Genomic DNA, 12,751 nt, shown 5'->3' with positions numbered 1-12,751 from the left:
GTCTGTGCTGCAATAATAACACAGTACCTTGTATGCACTGACTAGGTCTATTTACGCATTTTTATCTCAGGTAAGCTGTCCGCTTACAGAAGGATAAAAATGACACTATGGAGACTCCCCTGCCTCCCTCCCCTGGCCTCCAAACCGAGCCCCCAGCCAATCTCCTGTTCCATATTTATAATAGAATTTCAAAAAGTTACTTTGCTAATGCCTTCTGCTGTCCACTGAAAGCCACAACAGTCCTGACTGCTGTCAAAATTTCTTTCACCACAGCTCCTGCTTTGGCATAAGCAGACAGCTCTTTAGCTGTAAGGATGCCAGTGACTGGAAAGTTGAAAAACAGTGTTACTGCAGTCTGCTGAAACAATATACACACTATATCACTGAATAAGAATGATCACTGCTCAAGGAACTAGTTGAGATTTTTGGAAGGAGTCCACCAACTCTTCTCTTTGCCCTGCATTTCCCCAAAATCCAGATCATTCTCTGTATCCTCACTAGAGTGAAAGACTACCATGAGCATCAGATGAGCTTCATGACTGATCACTTTCCCCCCAGCCTGAGGACAGCCTCTGAACTACACTATGACGCATGTGTGTGTCAGGAAGGTGTGATGTTGCCTGCAGGGTGTCCAAGGTGTTCAGAAACTCAAGAGCAGCAGCAGACATTGAAGGTAGTCACATTACGGCTTCTAATGTTCTTCTTCCTAGCTTATCTGAAAGGCTTCTAGTAGGAAAAACCTCCTAGTACTATACACAAGTACATGTAACACTCAGGAGTACAAGTGGTACGTACCCATGAATGTGGCTACAACAGTTCACAAAGGGAAAATGTTTTCCTATCTGAAAGGGAAACCTCTCCAGGTATTTTTACTAATTTATATCACTACAGCAGCAGCTGTATATATGTCCTAGAGCCTATCCTGTACACAGCATGAAGCCTGGTAAACTGTTTCCAAGCTCTTTCCATCTGCTCAAGTACAATACCATATCTCTTGCAAAGTGTGTTAAGAGTGAGGGCCACACGCATGTGCCTGGACTTCCCCAGTTCTTTGCATGAAGAAATCACTGTGCAAGGAAGATGCTGTGATGCAGATTACCCTCCTGCAACAAGCCATAAGGACAGAGTACATGGGCAGAAGGAATATGATTCACAAGTACGTGCTTGGGAACTCAGAGAAAAGCTACAGGAGGAGTGGAAATCACAAAGTAAGCATAGGATCAACAGTCCCAATTTAGAAACCACACTAGGTTGCTCCCATTCTCTCTCTCTTTCCTGTGCATAACAGTTGCACTGTTTTTACGGTTTGCTTTGGTTTTTAATTCACACACACTTACAGACGACCAAACTGCTGCTGATGCAGCAAGCAGAAGGCTAACAGACAAAATCACCAGTGTTAGCTTCCACCCATAGATGAATCCTGTAATAATCCCTGACAGAAATGTGGTAAAAAAAAAAAAAAATGTAGAAATATACAGATCTTGTCTCCAATGCCTTCATGGAAAAAAAAAAAAAAAACAAAAGAAAAGAAAGATTTATTAGCTTTGAATGGCTTTCATTTTAACTTCCTCCCACTCTGCTTCACGCCGTGTGGCCTACTGTCAGAAGATTTGCCACTTCCTAACTGGCACAGTGAAATTTCTAACCACAGCTACTGAACGGTACCATTAGTCTTTTGTGTGGACACAACACAGCAGAAACCTCCTATTTTTTAGGACTAATTTTCTCTATTTTCCATCATTCTCTGCTGTTTCTGTGCCCTGTCACTATGTCATAAATGACCTAGTTTCCTTAACCAAATGTAATACAAGTAAACAGCCAAACAGCCTCCTCACATCCTGTGACCATCTCCAAATGATTCTTTCTGCTCAGTTCTCTGATGCATTTTATGTTCTTAATTTTGGCTACAGACTGAGATCAAGGGTTATCTCCATTTTACCAAAACAACCATTATTTGGAAGAATCTCTGGCTTTCACATAAATTTCCTTCCCCATTTTGTTTTCTCAGAACACACAGATATTAGAGTTGAGAGTGGTTTCACTTAAGCTTCTCTTACACCTTTCAGGACACAGCTCTGTCCAAAGCTATCATAAAACCTAGGAAAAAAATAATTAATCTGTGTTCATGCATACAGCCCCACTGCATCTTGGGGCACACAGCCCACATCCCTACATGGAAAAGCTCAAAGACTGTAACTGGACAGAGCCCATCCTGAGATCTGGCTTGATGCAAATACAAGCTCATTTCCATTAAACAAATTTTCAGAGCTTTCAGTGTTTGTAAACTAGCTGGAAACAGCAGAGCTGTTTATATAGACTGTCTGCTATGTATTTCATGGACATTAGAAAGCCAATACCAAGCATTTCACAGCAAAACCTCTTCCAATGCATGCATCACATGAACTGAACAAATGAAGCTGAAAAGGATAACGAATTTCTCCCTTAGAGCAGTAACATTTTACATTTTAGGTTTTTGGTTTGTTTTTTTTTTTTAACTCTCTGTAGGCTATACCATAAAAGACAAATGGCAGTTTTCTTTAAAACATCATACTTACAGAGGTAAAAAATGAACAGAATCCCTACTCAGCCTGGTGTTCAGCATTCCTATTTGGGCAGAATCAAACCAAGCCATCTCCTGATGAGGCACTGCAAAGAAGAACTTCCACCAGATTCTTGTCTGCCTCGTGGCAGCAACCAAAAATGTCCATGCTTGGATGGTGCTCAGGACCAACACAGCAAAGCCAATTCCCACACAGTAGTAAGCATACCTGTGATAAAGGAACAAAAAGCCCCACTGTGTGTTGTGAGAGAACTTAGACACATAAAGCAACAATTAGTCTTCGTTTACCCCACCAATGTAAATACTGAAGACTGTGATACATTCTCCAGAAGCCTTTTTGAGAAGGCAAACCTTTGGCTTCTGCTGAAAGGAATAACACAATAAAAGGAAGTCCCCCAATGCCCTGTAAACATAACAAGTACAAAGACTCTTAATTTGTCATTTCACTTTCTGTATCTATGCCTAGAATTGTTGGACAGTTGGAGCTATTTACTGAAGTACCTGTGGGAGGAAAAAAAAGTAGTAATATTTGTGAAAGTGTAATGTAGAAAATAAATCAGGGTAATCTAGGTTCACCAGATTTGGAACATTTTGTATTTTAGAAGTGTGGTTTTGCGAAATACAAAATAATTTGGTAAATACATTTATTTTTAAGGTATGTCCTGTAATTAGAGCCTGATAATTGATGATACAAAAGGTGGTCGTGCTCCTTATTATCTTGCCAAAGTTGAAGTCATTCATTAAGAGCACATCCAATGCACTCCTCCTGCCCTGGTCTAGCCATTAAAGATTGATTAAAATGACTGGGTAATTTCCAGCAGGATTAATTTTGCTTATTATATACTTTTTTAGATGTGTACCAGTGCATAGTCTGGGGAAGAGAAAGAGGGGGGATGAGGGTGTGTCTTAGCCCCTGTAGCGAAACACAACTGCTATATAAAAAAATCTAATTTTAACTTTTTACCTTGACACATTTGATTGCACTCTGCTTTGCATAAAGCTGTTTGCCATATCTCCATAGACAATGGCCACAAGTGGCATTCCAGTACCATTTGTAACAGCTGCGATCAAACCAACTACCAACAAAAGGGCATCCACATGATCAGCATAGTGAAACTATGTGATCATTAAAAAAAACTAAACCCAGAAAGTGAAGTTATGACTGACAGTTCAGTATTTGTCATAGTACAGTGGCCTTTCAGATTACACTTTGCTTCTACCTACATATTCCAAGTAGCAACAACACTCCAGCTGAAGGTAAACTCAGAACATAAGAATTTTATAGTATGTCCCATATATCTTTAAATCAGTACTCAGTATAGCTACTAAGGGAACACTGGTGGGACACATTGTTCTTCCCCAGCTTGGCAGCAAAAATCTCAAAGTGTATGTTCCACATGTTTCTAGGTGTTAATCTTCTCTGTACAATATATTTTATTTTGTGTTCCCTTAGTTACATATTTACTAAGATAATGCCTTTGAAATGTAAACAAGAGTGAGTTATTGACCAGCACCTGTGTTATATCTAGTAGCAGAAAATGTTTGCAGCAGTGATTGTATCTTAAGGCTTGTCTACCCCTGAACACTTGTTTGGTTTAAGCAAACAAACAAACAAACAAAAAACCCATACCACTAGTTCTCTCAGAAAGCAAATGCCTCAAATGTCAAACATAGGATACACCCTTTACAAAGCAAAGACAAGGGCCTGTGCAGTATATATGTCCTAGGTCACAGGGGTGAGCTTCATCTTCCAGCGCCACTACAGTTGAAATGTTGTCAGCGCTACCAATACACCGAGGGGGGAGTATGACCTAACTGGACAAATTTTCAAGAGGTCTAGCATCAACAGGTATCAGGCTTTTTCTCCAAATTTTGATTGCCTATTAATTGCAATTCATAAACAGTTCACAATGACAAGTAACAAAAAGAAAATACAAAGCAGACCATCAACTTGGACACTGAACAATTCAAATGCGCCAACCACCTGTTTCTCTGGCTTCTCATTTTCCTTCCTAGAAGAAAATAATGAAGACTAATGGACATGCGTTTTTTCTACCAAAGCTATATTAAACTCTTTCCCCACCTCCTCTGCCCTGCCCTCATACAGGGCACCATATCCAGTACACCAGTGGCCAATGTGTTAAGTTCAAAGAATACCTTCTTTTAAGAGTACTTACTTTTCATTCTTGGGCTTTAACTGGTCACTTGGTTCAAGATTTTCATCGTGTCAAAAATAGGAGTTGTCATATCACTTGGTTGAAGATTCTGTGAAATAAAAAAGAGTTTTTGTTTAGGTTGTTTTTTTGGGGGGTTTTCGTGGGGTTTTTTTTACTTAATAAAACATCTTTTGTACCAATTTCTTGCAGCTTTCACTGCTGATTGTTTTTTATTTAATTCTTAAGGATTAGTTTTTCTCATGTTCTTGGAAGAGCCTCATGCATTTTCCTTGAAACTTCCTTTTTCTTCAGTTCATCTCTTCTACGTGAGAAAAAAGCTCCCAGCTCCATTTATGAGACTGAAACAAACTTCATTTTTACAATTAAAATACATTTATACAGAAAAGCTATCTAAAAGCAAGAATTAATTCATCCTGCAAACACCTACACAACTGAATGCAAACGAGGATAAGCACTACTGAAATAAGTGGACTTATAAGGAGATCATAATTGCTGTAGGTAACACAGAATAGATAGGAGTTAACAGAAGAATCATGTCTTTGCCTGTAATAGCAGTCTTCATTATTCCTTTGTATTGCAATAGTTACCACATATCCCACTTCCGTTGTGCTAGGGGCTTTAGCAATTTACACAAAAAAAAATCTTACCCCTTAAAGATTATGATTCTAAATTTATAAAATGAGATGTAATAAATGGATAAATAAACTGATGAGCAACCACAGCAGGCAGCTAGCTGTGAATCACATGGGGAGAAAAAGGGCTCCACACACCTGTCACACCCAATTTACATTTACCTTAACTTTACATAATGACTCACCATGAACAGACTTTTCTACATACTGTTTTTCAGATCAGGTCGTTTAGAGATTTGTTTAAAGACCTGCTTAGTCAACCATTTGAAGGTAATAATGTGCTTTCACCTTACTGAGGTTATTGTAAGAGCATTTTCATGCTCAGGCTAAAACCCAGCTGAACAGAAATGGAAATGAACTTTGTTGAACTTGGTGGAATAATTTATACATTAATGTTTTCTAGGTGTTGGCTTTACTTAACTCTTTTTGTAATTTCCTACGAAATGACCACAGCAATCAGGAAAGACTTATAACACACCTTTAAATTTGGAGCTGTGGAATATGGCCCTCAAACGCACACATGCTTTTCATGCCTGTGGCTTACCAGCATCAGAGAGGTCCTTTTCTCTGGAATTTACAACATATTTCTTCATTGTTCTTCATTTTACATTTACGAGATGAAGTCACTTTAATAAAAACCCGTATCAAAAATGCAAGCAAACATTTAGAAAGAACAAATATTTAAAGCGTTCACGTTAAAGTGTTTGTGGGGTTTTCCATGACTCATTACGTCCTGATCTTAACATGGTCCTACTTGAATGCAACTAAAAAAAAAAAAAAAAAACCCACCACAAAAGGTAACAGTGTGACAAAGAGCTACTTTTAATGAGATATTAAAAACAGTGCAAGTTACTACAATGGAACCAAACTCTGTAGCCTTTTTAGTCAGTTTTAGTAGTATTTTACACTAAATCATTCATATACAAATTATGGTGGATCACAGAATGGGGAATTTAATCTCATTAGTTTACGTCTGCTTAGAACTTATTGAAGAGTCATGACACAATCACGGCTATAATCCTAAAGACTAAGGTTATTTAGAATGATAGAGTGGCTTAGGTTGGAAGGGACCTTAAATACCATATAGTCCCAATCCCTTGCCATGTCCACATTACGCCACATGCCAACTATGCAAAACTTAAAGGCAGTAAATGACTGATGTTCTGAGTTTTCCAGGTCTTTTCTTCTTGATACATTGTATATACAGGTTTAAAAAAATATTACTTTGTTTTTAAAAAGGGGGCACCCCTACACGTGAATTTGATGAAGGCTAAAATAATAACAAAGCCCATAATAATATATATTTCAAAACATCTTTTAGGGCAGATTCCTGCTATTCCAGCTTACCTTGACAATCCACACCCGCTGGCGACAGCGGCCCCTCTCGATGTCCCCAGGCACCACGGTGACGACGGCTGCAGCCGCCTGACACGCCCCACGCAGCTGGTACCCTGCGTGACGGCCCCAGCCGCCTAGAGCAGCCTTTATAGCGGCAGCATCGCCTTCCCGTTCCGCCGACCTTCCCGCCCACCCGCCCGCCGCTCTGGTTTCTGGTGAAGGTCAGTGCCGCAGCCGGGCAGGAGGCGCGGAGGGAAACGCGTTTTGCTCACCGCAGACCCCTACCAAAGCCAGAAAAATGATGGCTTGGAAAGCTCTGTTTATAAGCAGAAGTAAAACTTCTGGTATAAAATACACACATGTCAAGCAGAGAAGACTCTCCTCAATAAAAGAAGGCAGAGGAGCAACACACAGAAAATGACAGTTTACAGTAATGCCCTTGGAATCTGTGGCATGGGGAGAGAAATTGTGGTAAAATATCATGCAGTTTAGAGGAGAAATACTATTTATTTTGTCCAAAAATATTTATACAGATTTGGAAAATGCTTAATGCATCTGAAAAGTATTCTAATTCCAAACAGACAATATGCACCCATGCCTCCATGTGTTTAGTCCATCTGTCCAAAAGTGGTCAGTGACAGAAAAAGCAAAACTACATGGAGTAAATATCATTAATACCAGCCATAATTGACTGAACTAGAAAATGTATCAACTTCAAAGAACTATCAACCACAATCACAAGGTTATTAAAAATAAACAAATCTACAATTAAAAACCACCAGCAAACCAAAACAAAAAGACCCCAAAACAAAACATAAGCTGGAAATAAGAAATGGTGTTTCATTTGTTTAACTAAAGAAAAGGACTAAAGAGGCCATTAAGTGCCTGGACACGTGTTGGGCAACACAAGCAAGAGGAAAAAAATGCCTCTGAAGTTCTTACTTATTGTTCTTATGATATTTTCTGTCAAGAGGTGAGAGAAGTAATTGGAGATCGGCTTTTCCACATTTTATACTGAGGAGTAGAATGTGATCAAGGAAGAAAATTTCCATGAAAGTGATGGTGAAATGATGAAATTCATGATTCTTTAGAAAAAAGAGAGGAATGACAACAGAATAAGGAAAATTATAGAATCATAGAATAGTTAGGGTTGGAAAGGACCTCAAGATCATCTAGTTCCAACCCCCCTGCCATGGGCAGGGACACCTCACACTAAACCATCCCACACAAGGCTTCATCCAGCCTGGTCTTGAACACTGCCAGGGATGGAGCACTCACAACCTCCCTGGGCAACCCATTCAGGTGCCTCTCCACCCTAACAGGAAAGAATTTCCTCCTTATATCCAATCCAAACTTCCCCTGTTTAAGTTTTAACCCGTTACCCCCTGTCCTGTCACTACAGTCCCTGACGAAGAGTCCCTCCCCAGCATCCCTATAGGCCCCCTTCAGGTACTGGAAGGCTGCTATGAGGTCCCCACGCAGCCTTCTCTTCTCCAGGCTGAACAGCCCCAACTTCCTCAGCCTGTCTTCATACGGGAGGTGCTCCAGTCCCCTGATCATCCTCGTGGCCCTCCTCTGGACTTGTTCCAGCAGTTCCATGTCCTTTTTATGTTGAGGACACCAGAACTGCACACAATACTCCAGGTGAGGTCCCACAAGAGCAGAGTAGAGGGGCAGGATCACCTCCTTCGACCTGCTGGTCACGCTCCTTTTGATGCAGCCCAGGATGCACTTGGCTTTCTGGCCTGGGGGCGCACACTGCCGGCTCATGTTCATTTTCTCATCGACCAGCACCCCCGAGTCCTTCTCTGCAGGGCCGCTCTGAATCTGTTCTTTGCCCAGTATGTAGGTGTGCCTGGGATTGCTCCGACCCAGGTGTAGGACCTTGCACTTGTCGTGGTTGAACTTCATAAGGTTGGCATCAGCCCACCTCACAAGCGTGTCAGGGTCCCTCTGGATGGCATCCCTTCCCTCCAGCGTATCAACCGGACCACACAGCTTGGTGTCATCGGCAAACTTGCTGAGGGCGCACTCAATCCCACTGTCCATGTCAGCGATGAAGATGTTAAACAAGACCGGTCCCAACAGCGATCCCTGAGGGACACCACTTGTTACCAGTCTCCAGCCAGACATCGAGCCATTGACCACAACTCTGTGTGCGGCCATCCAGCCAGTTCTTTATCCACCGAGTGGTCCATCCATCAAATTGATAGCTCTCCAATTTAGAGAGAAGGATGTCGTGTGGGACAGTGTCAAACGCTTTGCACAAGTCCAGGTAGATGACATCAACTGCTTTACCCTTATCCATCAGTTCTGTAGCCCAATCATAGAAGGCCACCAAATTGGTTAGGCAGGATTTCCCCTTAGTGAAGCCATGCTGGCTGTCACCAAGCATCTTGTTGTTTTTCATGTGCCTTAGCATGCCGTCCAGGAGAATGTGCTCCAAGATTTTGCCAGGCACAGAGGTGAGACTGACTGGTCTGTAATTCCCCGGGTCTTCCATTTTCCCCTTCTTCAAAATGGGGGTTATATTTCCCTTTTTCCGGTCGTTGTGTACTTCACCTGACTGCCATGATTTCTCAAATATGATGGCCAGTGGCTTAGCAACTTCATTCGCCAGCTCCTTCAGGACCCGCGGATGGATTCCATCAGGTCCCACGGACTTGTGCGTGTTCAGATTTTGAAGATGGTCTCGAACCAGATCCTCTCCTACAGTGGGCCCAAGGTCTTCATTCTCACAGTCCCTGCGTCTACCTTCTAAGACCTGGGTGGTGCAGTCAGAGCCTTTGCCAGTGAAGACCGAGGCAAAGAAGTCATTCAGAACCTCAGCCTTCTTCAAATCCTGTATAGCCAGTTCTTCCGAGAGCTTCCTCAGGGGGCCTATGTTGTCCCTAGTCTGTTTTTTGTTTGCTACGTACTTGTAGAATCCCTTCCTGTTATCCTTAACATCCCTGGCTAGGTTTAATTCTAACTGGGCCTTAGCCTTCCTAACCTGGTCCCTAGCTTCCCGGACAACATCCCTATACTCTACCCAGGCCTCCGGTCCTTGCTTCCACTTTTTAACCGGGCATCAGCAACCGTTGCCAGTCAATTACTGAGGTGAGTAGCTCGAGAGAGGATGCCTTTAACACTGGAGCAGGGGAGAGATTGGCGTCCAGGAGCCTCAACTCAGAGCAGCCAGAGCTACTGAGGGAGCTTCAAGGCCTCGACAGTACCTGCCCAGGAGCCGGCAGCTCCGCTGACGCGAGCAGGGACTCACAGGGGGCGGAACCAGGAGCAGCGGCACCAGCCCTGAGTGGGTAAAAACCTGCCCCAGGGAGCGCAAGCGACCAGGAGTGTGGCGCGGCAGTTTGCGCGGGCAGGCAAGCGGGATGGTGAGCACCCGTCGTATGGACAGGGCCCGGTCTGGGAGCTCTGCTCTGGCTGCCCCGGCGGTGGCCAGCGTAGGCACCCAGACAGAGCAGATGACAGGGGAGGCTGCAGTGCAGAGCTCGGAGTGTGGAGGGTGCCTGCCCTGGTCTTGTGAGGGAGAGGTGCACGATGGGCAGGGCTGCACTCGGTGCTCCCTGATGGAGGCCCTCCTGCAGCAGGGGCTGAGCTGCGGAATGCTATTAGCGGGCTTCAAGATGTCAGGGTAGCTGAGAGGAAGCAGGGCTACTTGCTCCAGCCCCAAACTGTGCAGGGCTTCAAGCTTTCCCTCCCGCTCATGAAGGAAAGAAGGAGGCCACCAACCCGGGAAGTTGGGAATTAGTGACAAAGAAAAATAACAAAAGAAGGAGGAAAAGGACAATTAAAGGTAAGGGGCTTCCTCCTAAATCTGTTGTCCTGACGCAGAACCGCTTTGCTGTCCTGCAGGAGGCTAACGAGGAAACGCACTTGCACCACAAACACCCGGATTATGCACAGGTAAAGATCTCTACTGGCACTACAAAGAAAAAGCGGCAGGTCGTAGCAATAGGGGACTCTGAAAGGGATGGAAGCACTCGTCTGTCGGCCTGACCCCGTCTCGAGGGAGGTGTGCTGCCTACCAGGAGCACGGATCAGGGATGTTACAGAGAGGCTGCCTGCTCTATTAAGTTCCACGGACTATTACCTGCTCCTGGTGATCCATGTGGGTTCTAGGGATATAGATAGTAGTAGACTGGGGACTGTAAAGAAAGAATACAGAGCCCTGGGAGAGGTGGTTAGGGGCTCCGGTGCTCAGATAGTCTTTTCATCAATTCTCCAGGACACAGGGGAGGACCAAAAAAAAGCTAGGAGGATTGGCCAGGTTAATAAATAGTTAAAAAGGTGGTGTCATAGTCAGGGTTTTGGGTGTCTTGAACGTAGGACTGAAGTTAGTAGGCCAGGTCTCCTGGGGGCTGATGGACCTGGTCTGACAAAGAAGGGGAAGAGCAGTTTTGGTAGGAGGCTAGCCAGACTGGTCAAGGAGGCTTTAAACTAGATGTGTTGGGGGAGGGGGGCATCATTCCATCCCAACACACCCAGTCAGTTGCCAACACGTATAATAAATGCTCAGAACAATGTACATGTTTTCCAGCAGCTCCAGTCGACGAGCCGGCTTCAATTGGATCTCGTCTCAGATGCCTCTATACAAACGCCCGTAGCATGGGGAACAAACAGGAGGAATTAGAGATGTGTGCACATCTACGGGGGTATGATATAATAGGCATCACAGAAACATGGTGGGATGGCTCCTATGACTGGAGTGTTGGAATGTAAGGTTATAGGCTCTTTAGAAAAGACAGGCCCGGCAGGTGGGGAGGGGGAGTTGCTATTTATGTTAGGGATAGGCTGGAGAGTATGGAACTCTGTCTGGGGACAGGTGAGCAGTTTTCAGAGAGTTTGTGGGTCAGGGTTAAAGGGAAAACAGCCATGAGAGACATTACTGTGGGAATCTGTTGCAGGCCGCCTGATCAAGGAGAACCTGTGGATGAAGCACTCTACAGACAGATAGGAAAAGCCTCACGCTCGCAGGCCCTTGTTCTCATGGGGGACTTCAACCACCCTGACATCTGTTGGAATGATGGCACTGCACGGCACAAGCAATCCAGGAGGTTCCTCGATTGTGTGGAAGACAACTTCCTTTTGCAAGTAACAGAGGAGCCGACAAGGAGAGGTGCCGTGCTTGACCTCGTGCTCACCAACAGGGAAGGGCTCATTGAGAATGTGGTACTCCAGGGCAGCCTTGGATGCAGTGATCACGAGATGGTTGAATTTGAGATCCCCAGGACAGTGAGAAGAGCGTGTAGCAAGCTCACTGCCCTGGACTTCAAAAGAGCAGACTTTGGCCTCTTCAGGAGCCTGCTTAGTAAGGTTCCATGGGATATAGCCCTGGAGGGCAGGGGGGCCCAAGACTCTTGGATGATATTCAAGGATCACCTGCTACAAGCTCAGGAGTGCTGCATCCCAACTAGAAGGAAGTGCGGCAGGAGGGCCAGGAGACTTCCTTGGGTAGATAAGGAGCTGCTGAGGAAAATTCAAAGGAAAAAAGAGGCTTATAAAAAATGGAAGCAAGGACAGGAGGCCTGGGTAGAGCCCAGGGATGTTGTCTGGGAAGCTAGGGACCAGGTTAGGAAAGCTAAGGCCCAGTTAGAATTAAACCTAGCCAGGGATGTTAAGGATAATAGGAAGGGATTCTACAGGTACGTAGCAAACAAAAAACAGACTAGGGACAACATAGGCCCCCTGAGGAAGCTTTCGGGAGAATTGGCTACACAGGATTTGGAGAAGGCTGAGGTTCTGAATGACTTCTTTGCCTCGGTCTTCACTGGCAAAGGCTCTGACTGCACCACCCAGGTCTTAGAAGGTAGATGCAGGGACCGTGAGAATGAAGACCTTGGGCCCACTGTGGGAGAGGATCTGGTTCGAGACCATCTTCAAAATCTGAAAGCGCACAAGTCCGTGGGACCTGATGGAATCCATCCGCGGGTCCTGAAGGAGCTGGCAAATGAAGTTGCTAAGCCACTGGCCATCGTATTTGAAAAATCATGTCAGTCAGGTGAAGTTCCCGGCAACTAGAAAAAGGGAAATATAACCCCCAT

At 44.3% G+C, this 12,751-nt stretch overlaps 1 protein-coding gene across 1 annotated transcript in view; it reads right to left on the bottom strand.

Moving 5' to 3' along the window:
- The window catches only part of ABCB5 (ATP binding cassette subfamily B member 5), a 50,345-nt gene extending 44,383 nt beyond the window's left edge, over positions 1-5,962 (bottom strand). The window contains 8 exon segments of the mRNA XM_065666299.1: positions 201-324; positions 1,334-1,494; positions 2,556-2,768; positions 2,989-3,062; positions 3,533-3,676; positions 4,518-4,572; positions 4,738-4,825; positions 5,914-5,962. Of these exon segments, the coding sequence (XP_065522371.1) occupies positions 201-324; positions 1,334-1,494; positions 2,556-2,768; positions 2,989-3,062; positions 3,533-3,676; positions 4,518-4,572; positions 4,738-4,825; positions 5,914-5,962 (908 nt within the window).
- Positions 5,963-12,751: the final 6,789 nt, after the last annotated feature.

This window comes from Lathamus discolor, chromosome 2 (genome assembly GCF_037157495.1).
Source record: "Lathamus discolor isolate bLatDis1 chromosome 2, bLatDis1.hap1, whole genome shotgun sequence".
Classification (NCBI taxonomy): domain Eukaryota; kingdom Metazoa; phylum Chordata; class Aves; order Psittaciformes; family Psittacidae; genus Lathamus; species Lathamus discolor.
Note: the sequence above shows the minus strand (reverse complement) of the source record. Positions and strands in the feature narration are given on the sequence as shown.